Below are 14,529 nucleotides of genomic sequence, written 5' to 3'. Positions count from 1 at the left end.
CGGTTACTTCGGAACATCGGGAATATTTTGGGTCGGATATACCCCCGTCACGCCCTCAGTGCTACTAGATTCACCTATCCAATGCCCGCAACAAAAATTGCAACAATTTTTACAAGGGTGACTGCAGACGATAAACCCGCACCCTCAGATTAGCAAAGCGGAGTTTACGTCTGCATTTGCGGACTATGGTAACTACTACTACTAAGTACTACTACTAGTACTACTATCTGATAGTGATATGGTTAGGGTTAGGGAGTAGGCGTAGGCGACTCCCTAGACTCGTTAGTCACTTAGTGGAGTAGGCGAGGTACGGTCCAGCATATTAGATAGTACCAGGGTACGTTCCGGTATACCGGACCGTACCCATGGTACGTTCCGGCAGTACCCTGGGTAGAACAATAAATTGTGCCCTAAAAATTTTTATATTCTGATGTTATTTTAGGGCCCAATTAATAGCCTTCCATAGACAAAACCTGTGAATTCTGTCATGCAAAATGCACGACAACCTTTTCACTATTTACGGCCGTGTTACATAGAAAATCAAAGAAATGCATAAAGCAGTAGCATTTCTTTAAACTCATTTTGCATGACAGAATTCACAGGTTTTGTCTATGGAAGGCTATTGGGCCCTAAAATAACATCAGAATATAAAAATTTTAGGGCACAATTTATTGGTCTATACCCTGGGTGACATAGACCCTCTCATCCTAACTAGCTCAACCGACCCACCGACAGCGTCGCACGGACGAACACACAGCTAGTGCCTGCATACCTCCCAAAGTGACGCGTCGTCGACCGACCAATCGGAGCGCTCGCAGCTCAGGCACTAAAGCTGATAAATATAAAGCTAAACCCTAACCCTTACCAGTAACTATCCACTCACGATAGCCAGCTTAAATAATGCAACCACGAAACATTGCATCAGCTTTAGTGCCTGAGCTGCAAGCGCTCCGATTAGTCGGTCGGCGACGCGTCACTTTGGGAGGAGCTGCGAGCGCTCTGATTTGTCGGTCACTTTGGGAGGTATGGAGGTCCTAGCCGCGAGTCACGCACGGGGTGTAGGACGAGAAGCTAGTTGTTGATTGCCGGGCTATATATTTTGCATTTCGAAAACTAAAACGTAGCACATTGTTAGATCAGTGTCACTACCCATAGCAGTAGCAGTAATCTTGCTCTACCAGTCAGTCGTGACTGTATTTACAGTATCACTTGGTGTGTAGCCTCCGCTACCACATGCGTCTAAACAGAGGAATTGCTCCGACCTGTGATTGGAGGATAAAAATAGACCCCGCCCACTTCTGCCGCATACGCTATTATGCTATGACCGGTAGGAACGAGTACTAACTATCATATGGAGCGAACGATCTGAGTTGTACATATCTATAAATTCTAGCTATTATAGACACATGTCTTAGCTTTAATCTCTGTGAATTTTGAGTCTATTGAAGCGCGATTAGTCTAATTAATTAGCAAATATGCACGCGCGGCTATTACCGGTGAAACGAAACGTCACGAATTCTATTTTTATCCTCCAATCACAAGTCGGAGCAATTCCTCTGTTTAGTCGCATGTTCCGCTACCTTGCGCTGCACTGCAGTGGCAGTGCAGGGACCCACCCCCTGAACGGCTATTATGAATGAGAGCTGGGGTTTCCCACTGGTTACCATGTCCACCTCTCACTGCAAATGTATGGAGTTGAGACCCTGATAATAAATCTACAAATCACACACATGTGCGTGCACACACACGCACACGCACACGCACACGCACACACTACTGTCATCTATCACTAGATATTAAACCCATGCGTTTATATTAGGTAGGGACAGGTTACTGTGATCACGTTAGTTTTATTGATAGCACGTTGGAATCTGCATGTGGTCATCTATGATCTACAGCTCACAAATGGCTGCTGAATTATAATTATCGGAGCTAATTGTATACATGTCATAGTGTCTCAGGTCCCTCTCTGCACAGGCGCGGATTTAGGCCGGTTTGCACCGGTTTCCAGAAACCGGTCACAGGCTAGGTATCTTCGGAATTGACCCTCAAAATTCTCCAGAATGCACCAAATATAGCCTCTTTTTTTTAATTCCCGGGGGGGCATGCCCCCGGCCCCCCCTAGCTGTGACTAGAACTATGGAAATTGGTCACCCAAACCCTCTGGATCCGCCCCTGCTGCATATTGCATGCGACATGAGCAATGACTGAACATTGTGCTTTTAGAAACAAAGTTGCAAGGTCAATTGGATTGTGAAATGTGAATATGAATGCTTTTTGTGAATTATCCAGTGCATTCTACTCCACAACTTTGAGTCACGTGATAGTACCTTTTGGTTTTTGCGAGAAGTATATAGTTTTCTATCAGTAGGAAAAAAATATTGAAAAGAGGAAATCTTATGTCAAGGAAAGGATGAACACCATAATTTAATCCTTGATCAATTTAATTACCGATTTTCGGAGTAGATAAGCGGTTTGATCTGATGACAACGGAGTTTTATCATTTAAAACATTTCGACATTTTCTCTGCGTTTATTTCAGCCGGTGCTATCAGGTGCCAATACTGCTCGTCGTTCATAGATGGCATTAGCTGTCACACAGACACGTTCGATAAGGAGTCCGACCAGTTTGTCGTTGACTGCGACAACAAGACACTTCAGGATCACCAGTCGTGGAACACTGTCTTCAACAAGACAACAGGATTCACCATGTGCAGGAAGATGACCATCGACAGTGAGTGTGCTGGCAGTTTATGAACGGGCAGAAATTTGTGTTTGCTGGAAGAGCTGAAGCGTTGACGGCAGAAGCTCGCGTCGTGCAACTGGTGCCGCGATTGTGTCAGACATTGCGTACAGTTGTCAGGCCGCATCTTGCATTCTAAAAACGATTGTGGTGGGTTTTGACTTTCGGTGATTATTGCCAAACAATAGAGCTCTAGGATGGTACGCTTGTAGGCAACAGCAAGCGTTATCGCTAGTGCTTTTTCACCGTTGTTTGATTTTATTCTGGAATGATACTATATACTTACTGTTAAATAGTATTTATATATGAACATGTTTTTCTCCTTCAGTCAACAAAGAGGCATTAAATTAGGGTTCTTTCAGCAAGGTATAATAGCAGTATGTCAGTTGTTTCTAGAGGTGAATGATATGTTCGTGTACACCAGTAAGATTTGAACTTTGCTCGTTAATAATTAACAAAGTTAATTAAACCATTAACGTGTTTGCAGGTGACGAAGGCCTACGAACGTTCAGGGACTGCGCATTTGAGGAGAAATACAACGAGCGGAATTTCTGGTACGGCACTCTACTTTTGCGCAAATCGCTCGAATTTTATGCAGAACACGCGCCAGAGAAGTTCTGTGTGCAGATGCGTGCGTGGGGCATAGAATAGGCAAATAATTTCACTAGCCTAAAGCCATTCTATATTGTACAAATCACGTAGCAAATAATCAGCGATGTCATAATATGATTGATGACAATAAATCTATGCTAGCCATTGCATGATTAGAATACAGCAAAACAAACCATAGTTATCTTTTTGGGTTTGTCTTTCTGTGAAATAAATTACCAGTGATCTCTAACGAAAGTCGCGGAATAAAAAAAAAACATTACTGCAATAGAGAGCTCACATACATACTGATCATTTATCTCCTGTGCCTTTTCTAGGTACATATCCTTAGGCAGTGTCAAACAAGTTGTCTACCAATGCGACGAGGAACTCTGTAATTCTGTCGGCCACTTGGCACCATGGACCGGCATCATGGCACTACTCCTGGTTGCTGTCAAAAGCTGTTTCTAGATCCAAGTGGCAGTCTGTAAAGGCAAGAGCATTTGGGTGGGTCGAGAGGGGGGCATCATGAAAAAAAAAGAAAATGGGTACCAATGGGGAAAATCATCAGCCTTTCTTATGGTACAAATCATTTACTGGCGGGGAATGCTAAAACCTGCAACCATTCACATCACTGTGCACATCTTGTCGTACTCTATCGAGGAGGAAACGTTCTGGCACAACGTATGCCTACATGGAACGTGTCACTCCAAAAACGTGGGCGATCGATCAGTGGTTAGGTAAACTTTAGCATCTGTACAGTGTCATTCGTGTTTGAGCAACAACACACGAGAGATCGCAGAAGGTTCCGCATCAGTAAACAATGGGGGATTGAAACGGGGTTGGGGGCGTTACAATTACGATATTACTCCAAAAAACCACTTGCTGCAATTGAGCGTTTTTTTAATTCATTATCTCGATAGTAAGAGCGTCATCGATGGTGTATCTGTATATATGTGCACCGTCTTTGTACACTACATACTCAGCATTATGGCAGTCAATCGTCGCATCATCTGGCATCACATTCCACCGCATGGCTTGTTCAAATTAAACTGCCGTAGTATCTCGGTTGAACATGTATGGCAATAGCAATAACACAGACGGAACTGTGAGAGCGTTTTGCGGTTTAACTATGTCGTCACGCGTAGGTGTGAGTGCGTGGCTTGCTTAGGGGGTTGCTTAACGATTTCATGATCGAGTCTGCTCGAAATGGCTTCCTGTAAAACACAAAGTAATACTCCCGTAAAACTCAAGTATCCTGCTGTGAGTTGCAGTGTAGTTGTTGCGTGGCATTTTATTTGGTCAGATCTGACCGTGAATCTCTTTATTGTTGATTATGGCTATTGGAAGTTTATTTTGCATGATTCTCGGCGATCTGTGCCGTATTGGTTTAGCACAGTTGATCGCGACTCTTTCAAATGATCATGTTTTCGGTGCAGTTGAAGAAGATATATTTGCACTTGCACAGTAGTGTTACAGGTCTTGTAATCATTGATTTTCAAAGCTGTGATTCATAATAGCTTTGAAAATTAGTGGAAATCGTGTCCGAATTTACAGATGTTGATGTTTTAGTATGGTCATTAGCATACGATTAACCAGTTTTTAAAAGTATCCATTGAAGTGTTAATTTTTCTTAATAGAATGATGTTATTACGTTTACATAGAATCTTTTTTGGTGTATCCTAGATGAAGATTTATTGTTATGATTGTGTTTGAATCTCGTAGAATGTAGTAGATCATGCGTGTAATTGTCTCTCTTTTTTACATTTGGTGTGTCATGTTATTACGAGTGTGTGGCAGCAACTTAAGATGTCACAGTTTGCTGAGCGAAGGAGCTGCTGTCATAGGAAGTAGGTTTCAGACGCTCACGAAATAAGAGCGTTGACAACCTTTCCTCGGCATCCCGATAATGTTTAGGACGAATTTTGTTGTTGTTCTCGAATGATAGCAAAATGTTTCGCGAGGGCCTGCTAACATGGTTCATGTGCACAGATGGGTTGTAGTTTCTAGGAAATTTCTTACGTGTAGAAGTGATGTAGGTTGCGTCTAGTGCCAATAGGTTGGTGTGCCAGTGCCCTCTTTAGAGAGTTATACGAACTAGGGCATCATGTGGAAGATGTGACTACAGATGAAAGTGTAGAATCTCGGAACAGAATCTCATTGCCTCGATCGTGCGCGGCTCCTTGATGTTGTTGCGTGCGATTTTTGTAATTGCGTGCTCACGATGTCATGTGGCTCGTATCGTTCTTACTTCGCGGCATGTTATCGTCGTGTGTGTGGGTGTAGACCTCAAGTAATCGCCATCGCACATCTAGTTCTGCGTTGGTCTCGGTATCTTGTTGGTCTAGGTCGGCAGGGTATGGAGACGGAAGGTGGCAAGCCAATTGCGAGGTGCGGAACCCAAAGACGAGGCGTTGGGGAAAGGGGCGGCAGTAAATTATAGTGCACATCTAAATATCTACGGCTATTACTATTACTAGTTGTGTTAATTAGAAATCTTTTAGTAATTCAGAAAAATTTTAACGCATCATGTTTTAGAAATAATAGTTTATAATAGCAACTAGTAGACGAGTGAACCCGTAATATATTGGTATATATTATAGCAATCACATGTAGATATAGTATTCCAAACTCAAGCACACACAGGCCATATTCCTATTACACTATGCAATTAATATTAGGTAATGATGATAATAACATGCGTAGGGTGTAAGTAATGCTGTTGATGTTATAAATGTGCAGGTAAATAAAACATTGGTTCTTATTTTACCGTCAAACCATTTCTTCAGTTTGTCTGTTTGCAGGGTCGCCACAGCCCTTGAAAGTCCTTGAATTTTGTCCTCTGTCATTGAAAGTCCCTAATTTTTCATTTTGTCATTGAAAGTTCTTGGAAATAGGTCCAAGTCTTTATTTTATGTCTAATGTCCTGGAATTTTACATTTTTTACCTAAAATAAAAAGCAAATCTTCATTGCTGGTTATCTGACTGACCCTATTCCAAGTCTTCGTTAAAAAATGTTAAATTTAATCAAAAATTCACATGTCATTGTCTACTAATGTACTCTACCAAAGTAGTTTGTTTTGTCCCTAATTTTTACATGCGGGTGGTGTAGGGGTCTCGACTATAAGTTCATCATTTTAATATATATTTATTACTCAGTGTTCATATTTTGCTACATAATTGTGTCAATTTGTGTGTAATTTGTGTGTAGGAAAATACACACTGAGTAATAAATAAAAAACATTTATAATAGTCAGCATGTAGTTAAGATCCCTGCCCATGCCACCCATGATTAAAAAGTGAAGGAAAACAAACTAGTTTTAGCAGATACTGTTCTGTGAATTTTGGATTAAATTTAATATTATTTGTTATTATTTGTAAAGATTTGGGACAAGGAGAATATGGCCCTTAATGGTTTCTTCCATGGGTTGGAGGCTGAATAAGATGAATTAATCTTTAATTTCACCAGCTCAAGTACTATTAGCAAAAAATATAGAGTAAGGATTGCTTTCATTAAATTAGTGTGTAAAACAACTATTTTTACTTTATATAATGAATCTAAGGTATATATATATATATGATACTCGCTTTTATATATAGCGCCCGAGAAAGAGAGAAAAATTTCGAGAGAGAGTGTATGTGTGCGTGCGTGCGTGCGTGAAGAGAAATACTGCGAGAGGGAGGCAGAGGGAGAGAGAGAAAGGGGGGGGTGAGAGTCGCGGAGAGGGAGAGGGTGAGCGGCATCCTTGCCTGTGTGTATGCCGTTTGTGCCGTACGTGCGTTTGTCTGCGCGTGTGTACGGCGCATACGTGTGCACATCTCCGTCTGCATTCTTCCCTCTCTCCTTTCTCTCTTCTTCTTTCCCTCAGTATTTCCCTCCCCCTCTCGCGGATAGTATCGCCCACGGCATCAGTTGTACAGTGAAAAGTTAGCCTGGCAAATGGCTGGTTTTCAGCCTCAACTTTTTCACACTCCAAAGCACAAAATATGATTATACGGCTATAATACGCGTTTTTACAGTCACACAAACACACATACACACACATTAACGGACGCGCACACGCGGGTATGGTAGCACGCACGCGTGCGCATGTATTATAGGCGTAAATTCACATTTTGTGTCTCGGGGAGTGAAAAAGTTTCGGCTGAAATACGGCCATTTACCTGCAAATGTTTTTCCATGCTTGACTGGTCATGGGTGATACCATCCGCGAGAGGGGAGTAAGGAATAAGTGATTACTTTTATTAATATTAACCGTTAATGTTACTGCCTGACACAGTAGATGAAAGATCAGCAGAAAGATCTGGCAACGGTTTAATAATATTATTAAATCTTTATTACATGTAATTCGATCAACTACAAATACATGTACTGAAGACGGTATTTTTCATGGAGAAAAAATCTGATAAATGCAATAGTGTCGAACAGTTAAAATAATAAAATTTCTGAGTAATACAGTGCATTGTGTGATACATAGTTCTGAGTGATACATGTTACATCAAAGCTTTACATATTGTTACAGGACTGTCACATGAATCTCCGTGAATGACAATATGAAACGACTATTGTGTGCATCGGTAATCGGCGAGCTATAGCGGCTGTTTAATCTGCTGTCGGCACTCATGTAAAACAACCATTTTTACTTTATATATTAATCTAATGTATAATATATGACTCTAAAAAGCTATAACTACTTGTCACAGATTGTCCTTGAAAAAAACATGTCCTTGAAATGTCATTGAAGTTATTGAAAAAATAATTCACGCTTTTGTGGGAACTATGGTTTGACTTTGTGCGTTTTTCAATCTCAAAATGATATTACGCAAAAAGTTTTAAGATCATTTTCGTATATCATAATTTTGAACTGGGATGATTGAATTTTCATAATTCATGCGAGTAATTTATGAGAGCCAGCTTCACTTAACATTACAAGGTCCATATAGCATGCCAGCAACCAGTAGGAGCAGATGAATACACAAATGAAGTCAGGGCAGAGGATATGACAAGGGATTTTACCTCTCAAGAAAACTTTTTGGACACACTTTCACCGAAGATCATGCACATTCTGCAGTGCCAGTGAGCAATACCAAACACGAAAAACAAATAAAAATATTTGTTAGATCGAAATACAGTAACAAATTTGATATGATGTTTATTTTAATAATAATATCGTGACAAAATAAATTGCTTCGTGTATTAAGTAAAAAATACATTTGTTACACAACTTGAGAGTGCTTGCACAACTGCAAGAACCTTGCAAAATGCACATCTCACTATCCTAATAAACAATAATTAGCTTCACAGATTTAAGCCTAAACAAAATCACAGCCAGGCTATCAGCTTGGCTAATAAATGCTGTGCAGTCAAACTTGTATTATAGAACGGCCACCCAACTGCCCAAGGAAAACGGTAAAAATGTTGTCAATCTGTAGATTTGGTCTCACCATAGGTATATGCACACACGTGTTGTATATATCTATGATTTCACTGTATAATCAGTGAAAAAAATACATGGGGGCTCGGGGCGATTTAGCCCCCGAAATGCCAAAAAGAGCCCTGGAAATGCCCAAAAGAGCCCCCGTAAATTTGCATAGAGTTCAATGCAAACCAAATTTTAGAGTACTATTTTCATGCACGCGAGCTTGAAAAGTAGCCCCCTGAAAAATTAATTTTAATTTTTTCCCTACTGTATAACTGTGGGTAAACATACGCTAAAGGGAAACAACAAGTGGTCTTTAAGTACAAGAGTTCATTCGATAGAGGTGGCCACTAACACAGGTTTGTCTGTACTCTATATTGTCATTATATACTATCATCAATAGGTCAAATCGCATCTCTTTATACATATCTGCATCAATTGCTTATAATTATCTGCTCAGCTACAACTATCAAGTTACAATGATTCCACAGACCATCTCACAGTATTAATAAATTCACAGACAGTATTACAACTGCAATAGTTTGGAAGATCACATAATAGCTATAATGATACCGCATTCAATATGGCCGCTTTAATAACATAACAAACAGCATTACAGCTGCAATAATTCTACCAATCATACTTCAGCATAGCTATGATTACAGACCATATACTACACACACTTTGATTTTAAATTACCCTAACATATTTCCCATGCCAGAAATCCCCCAACCAGGAACCAAAGTCGTCACAAACACGTAGCACGAATGTAGGATTTTAATAATACCATATACCAAAAAAACCATCGTGAATACTGAAGATTTCATTCGTTAGCAACAATCTGGTTATAACTACATACGTGCTTAAAGCATTCCTATGAAATCTCACACAGGCAACCTCTTCCTCCCCAACTCAAATGAATGCTACGCGAAATCTCTTTCAGACTTGTCGACGCCGCCCGTACCGCTCTCGGTGTTGCCGCTCCGTGCCGAAACCGCTACTTTTTCTTCGGTGGCTTTGGCAGCGTTCCCATGAACTTGCAGATGATGGACAGCATTGTCTCGTCCGAGCCGCCACCGATGGATAACAGGCGGAAGTCGCGATAGGCGCGGCTCACAGACGACTCGTCGGCGTATCCCATGCCTGCGGACCAGTCAACGAGACAATACAAGATACATCACACGAACAACACACGTGCGATTCTCCCCGGGGTTGGCTCCCTCAGATTACGCGACCCAGCAGTGCATTTTACCGAGTGGCATTTAACGCATGCGGCTGTTACTGCACTGCAGTTTGAGCGAGCACAACTGATTGATCCACCTCACATCGCTCACGCACATGACGCGTTCTGGATGAGTAAGGTTATGGGCCAAGGATATGTACCCTGACAAAGGTTAAATGCAGTAACTCTTGAGCCGATGCTGCTTTAGCGTCGCCGGACCACGCCACATCAAGCCCACGAGAGCGTAACTAGATACTGACCTCCCCAGAACTGCACACAAGAGTCCGCCACCTGTCGCACTAGCCTTCCCGCCTTTAACTTTCCCATGGAGGCAAACTTCGTGACATCGTTGCCCTGGACGTACAGATCTGCAAAAATAATCGCAACAGCCAGCGTGTGAAAACACGTGCGCCACAATACTAGCCATAGGAAGCCAAAGTATAGGAAAACAAATGAACTCGCACAAGAAGGTCACACACAGCCGATGATCGCCGCACATAACCGAACCCAAACAGCGTGCAAATAACCGCCAAACGAAGCGACCCATCGACGTGTAAACTGGCATCAGGCAAACGCAACAGTTATAGTTGCGTTATAGTATATAGTAACAGATATAACATATGCGTATATAGTTATTGCGCTATAGTAACAGTTATAGTGTATGCGTATATAGTTATTGCGCTATAGTAACAGATATAACATATGTGTATATAGTTATGTCGCTACATTAAAGGCATCAGACAACTCTTCACCCCGACAAATCAACTCCGCACAGACGGATTCGCGCTTCTTACCGACAGTCCTGTAGAGCAGGGACCTGAGAAGCTCCACCTCCGTCTGTAGCTCCGCGAGCCGGAAGTGAACGGTCTGGTTGTCGAGAACCGGTGCTCCGAACACGAGACGCTGGCGCGTGTAATCGATCGTATCCTGTATGCAACGCTCCATTGGCGTGAGCGCTGAAAGACATCGCGTCATATTACATCCCCGAGCTTATGTAGGGTTGTACCAAGTGCGTATTAAATATGTAATAATACGCTACTTAATACACTCTTACTAATACTTACTAATAAAAATACTCTACTAAATACGCTCTTAATAATACACTCTTAATACGCGCTTATTACTAATAATGGGCTACTTAATATGCATACTTAATACGCTCTTGGTTGTGCCATACTATCATGATGTGGATATTCCTCGATATTTGATATAAAGCATCGCGTCTCGTTACATCAATGAACTTTGTAGGGTTGTACTACACTATTACAAATTCCTATTAAAGGCATAATTCGACCATCGATTATGCAAAGTTGACGAATGCTACAGTAACTGGCACCTTGTGTAGTTAATAAGTACATTACCTTATAGCCAAACGCGTATTAGTTTGTCCAATATCACTGCTAATTACTAAGAAATGTCTAATTGAAATCCGTAAATTTGGTAATCTGGCGACAACGCTAAATTTATTACTAACAAAATAAACATCGAGTTCGGTTCGGTGACGTCACATGTTGCTACAGGATGTTGAGCATAGAATTGTTTGTCCCGGGTAAATTGTTTGCCTAGTGTTATTATTTGCCTAGTTGCCACATATTATATGTTACTTGTAATCTCAAGAACTTCGTATATTCATTTATTCCCGAATCCCAAAGGGTAAAACCATAACGTACGGAATGCGCACTCAGACTACAAGGATCGAAATCACTGACGGCCGAGCATACGTGCGAAAATGTCCGGTGCACTATAATCTGTATGACACCGCCTCGCCGGTTGCGGCCGGTTACGGCCGGCATGGCGGTTTGTAACTGTCAACAACCGATTTCTTGGACTGCGGATTTCAATTAGACATTTCTTAGTAACCAGCAGTGATATTGGACAAACTAATACGCGTTTGGCTATAAGGTAATGTACTTATTAACTACACAAGGTGCCAGTTACTGTAGCATTCGTCAACTTTGCATAATCGATGGTCGAATTATGCCTTTAATAAGTTCAAAGTCCTAAAAACTATATATTCCTCTATGAGCTTTCACATCATCGAGCTTTTATAGGGTTGTAGGATACTATCACGATGATGTGGATATTCCTCGAAACTGATATACATCTAGGAGCTGCTCCTACCCCCTAGGTACACTGAAGCCACCTCACCCTCCCTGTCCACACATGATCATATTCAACTACAGCTACATGAAGCAGACGAGGCCATCTAGGAGCTCTTCCCTAGGTACCCCACCCCACCCTCCCTGTCCACACATGATCATATTCAACTACAGCTACATGAAGCAGACGAGGCCATCTAGGAGCTCTTCCCTAGGTACCCCACCCCACCCTCCCTGTCCACACATGACTATATTCAACTACATCTACGTGAAGCGGACGAGGTCGTATCGCAAGTCTACACTCACTTCCGGCAATGCCAAACATGCGCTCCTCCTGGAACTGTATCATCTGGAATGTGAAGCCCATGCCTTCCTCTCCGATAAGGTTCTTCTGCGGCACTCTCAAATCCTCGAAGAAAACCTGAGCCGTGTCGGAGCTGTGCATTCCCATCTTATCGATCCTCGTTGTACGGTTAACGCCTGGAATCACCGACAGCAGCAACTTCATCACCGGCATTCGAACCCGTAAATTTTCCTCGTGCAAACTCATTGATACACGGCGGACTTACAGCAGAACATTTTTATAAGCTGCTGAGCATATCAACAGCATTTTAGTTGGCTTTATCTGTTGTATTATCGTGATTATCTGTTATTATGCCTCTAAGGGTTAACAAGTTATCAGCACTGTCAGGTGCTGCCACCTATCAACAGTTCTGGTTAACTAAATAAACATGGCTGATTTCTGTTGACATTTGTCCTACTCTGTATTGTGTCTAATTAATGCCCACAAGACAAACCTCCCGACTCAAAATGGTGTCAGGCGTGGGATAACTAAGTGTAGGCGTCGTGCGCAGGAGTCTGTGTGGTGGCTAGGACTGAGTAAACAGTTAGAAACATCGCCATTGTAAATCCTGGATCCCGAGAACCAGAAAAGGTCAGATCGAATCGGAACGGATCAGCTTCGGAACTGGGATCTTGGATTACGGGATCCGCGGTAGATAGTTAGAGGCTGCAAACCTGGTGCGTTTAGCGGCACGCAGATGAGGGATTTGTTCTTGTGGACGGCACCCTCGCTGGTGTTAGCTAGGCAGCACATCCAGTCGGCCTGCAGGCCGTTCGTGATCCACATCTTACTACCGTTGATGATGTAGTCGTCTCCGTCCTTCACGGCCCGCGTCTTTATCCCTGCAATCGCGATAATACATCACACACTACGTACAAACAAGCATGCGTAGCACACTCGCAATGTTATGCCTTTGAATTCAGCTGCACTTAATCTCTCCTACTGTTCACGAACTAGCTGTAAAATATGCATAATAGGCATCAGTGTATAATATGAGGGCAGCTTGTGATGCAACACTCTCGTATACCTGACGTCACTGACACATCAATGTGAGCTGTACCCTTGACCCAACTTACTCTGAGGCTGCTTCACTTGTAGGGGCTCCAGCAAAGAGCAATAACTGTATGACAGTCCAGAAGGTGACATCCCTGACATTATAGTAACCTATGCAATCAAGGTGTGTGGAACACACAGCACGGTCTGTAACTGTCGTACCCAAACTTGGAATCTGCACAATCTCGAGATTGTGCAATGATTGTGCTGCCCAAACTGCGGATTCCCTAGTTTGGCTGACCAATCTCAAGATTGGGCAAACTGAAAACAGTCGGGGATTCAACAACAGCTCATACTCATAGCGAGTGTGTGGCGTGCGTGGTGCAAACTATTAGAGAGAGATTTAGAGATTTATCTCATATTTATCCAATTATTTATACAAAGGTGCCAAACACATTGAGGAAAGAAAGTATACGACCTTATAATTATATATATAGTTATGATATAACATTTGAAATCCTAATAATCATATGTTTGTGCAAGCTCTGTTTACCTCTGTTTGCCCAATCTCAAGATTGATTGCCCAAACTGCGGATGCGCTGAAATTCCAAGTTTGTGCAAGATTCCAAGTTTGGGCACAACATAACCACATCTACGCTGAAGTATGATCTGCAGAACTATTGTGGTAGCGATAACTGAACGCAATGGCTGTATGAAATTCCAGGAACCATACCTGACACGTCCGAGCCAGCGTGTGGTTCACTCACGCCTATGCATGCCACTAAATCCCCGGCAATGGTTGGCGCAAGAAACTCTTGTCTCAGCGCGTCAGAGCCAAACCTGTAACAAGCAAAGCTACGATCGCACGACATCCCACTTAAAGCGAATCTGGGGCATACTATACAGCACCGTACGTTTAATTGTCTCTTCACATGCACTCATTACGCTGTTGCACCTAAAGAATATTTCGCGTGCTCTGATCCAGCTATTACTTCAAATGTAACTATCTCTCTTTAACCACCTTAGGATAACGTATAGTAACAAGTGCCGCGGAGCGACAGCACTCATCTAACGTCTACTGCGGTGACTCTGTGGTGGAGTGGTGAGATTCTAGTAAACCCT

General features: G+C 42.2%; 3 protein-coding genes across 4 annotated transcripts in view; 2 read left to right on the top strand and 1 right to left on the bottom strand.

Annotated features, from left to right (window-relative positions):
* LOC106810422 (alpha-2-macroglobulin-like) overlaps positions 1-951 on the top strand; it is a 35,239-nt gene extending 34,288 nt beyond the window's left edge. For both annotated transcript variants that reach the window (XM_014813776.1, XM_014813773.1), the window contains exon 23: positions 940-951. The gene's annotated coding sequence lies outside the window, so the exon portion shown is untranslated. The remainder of the gene's footprint in view (positions 1-939) is intronic.
* Positions 1-6,107, top strand: part of LOC106810424 — a 7,097-nt gene extending 990 nt beyond the window's left edge. Inside the window, exons 2-4 of the mRNA XM_014813777.1 lie at positions 2,542-2,733; positions 3,230-3,296; positions 3,669-6,107. Coding sequence (XP_014669263.1) covers positions 2,542-2,733; positions 3,230-3,296; positions 3,669-3,801 — 392 coding nt within the window. The 3' untranslated portion in view covers positions 3,802-6,107. The remainder of the gene's footprint in view (positions 1-2,541; positions 2,734-3,229; positions 3,297-3,668) is intronic.
* Positions 6,108-9,017: 2,910 nt separating this feature from the next.
* Positions 9,018-14,529, bottom strand: part of LOC106810430 (probable acyl-CoA dehydrogenase 6) — a 10,246-nt gene continuing 4,734 nt past the window's right edge. The window contains exons 6-9 of the mRNA XM_014813784.1: positions 12,378-12,551; positions 10,767-10,928; positions 10,233-10,340; positions 9,018-9,893 (exon numbers count right to left, since the gene is read on the bottom strand). Coding sequence (XP_014669270.1) covers positions 9,748-9,893; positions 10,233-10,340; positions 10,767-10,928; positions 12,378-12,551 — 590 coding nt within the window. The 3' untranslated portion in view covers positions 9,018-9,747. The remainder of the gene's footprint in view (positions 9,894-10,232; positions 10,341-10,766; positions 10,929-12,377; positions 12,552-14,529) is intronic.

This window comes from Priapulus caudatus, unplaced genomic scaffold (genome assembly GCF_000485595.1).
Source record: "Priapulus caudatus unplaced genomic scaffold, Priapulus_caudatus-5.0.1 Scaffold439, whole genome shotgun sequence".
NCBI lineage: Eukaryota > Metazoa > Priapulida > Priapulimorpha > Priapulimorphida > Priapulidae > Priapulus > Priapulus caudatus.
Note: the sequence above shows the minus strand (reverse complement) of the source record. Positions and strands in the feature narration are given on the sequence as shown.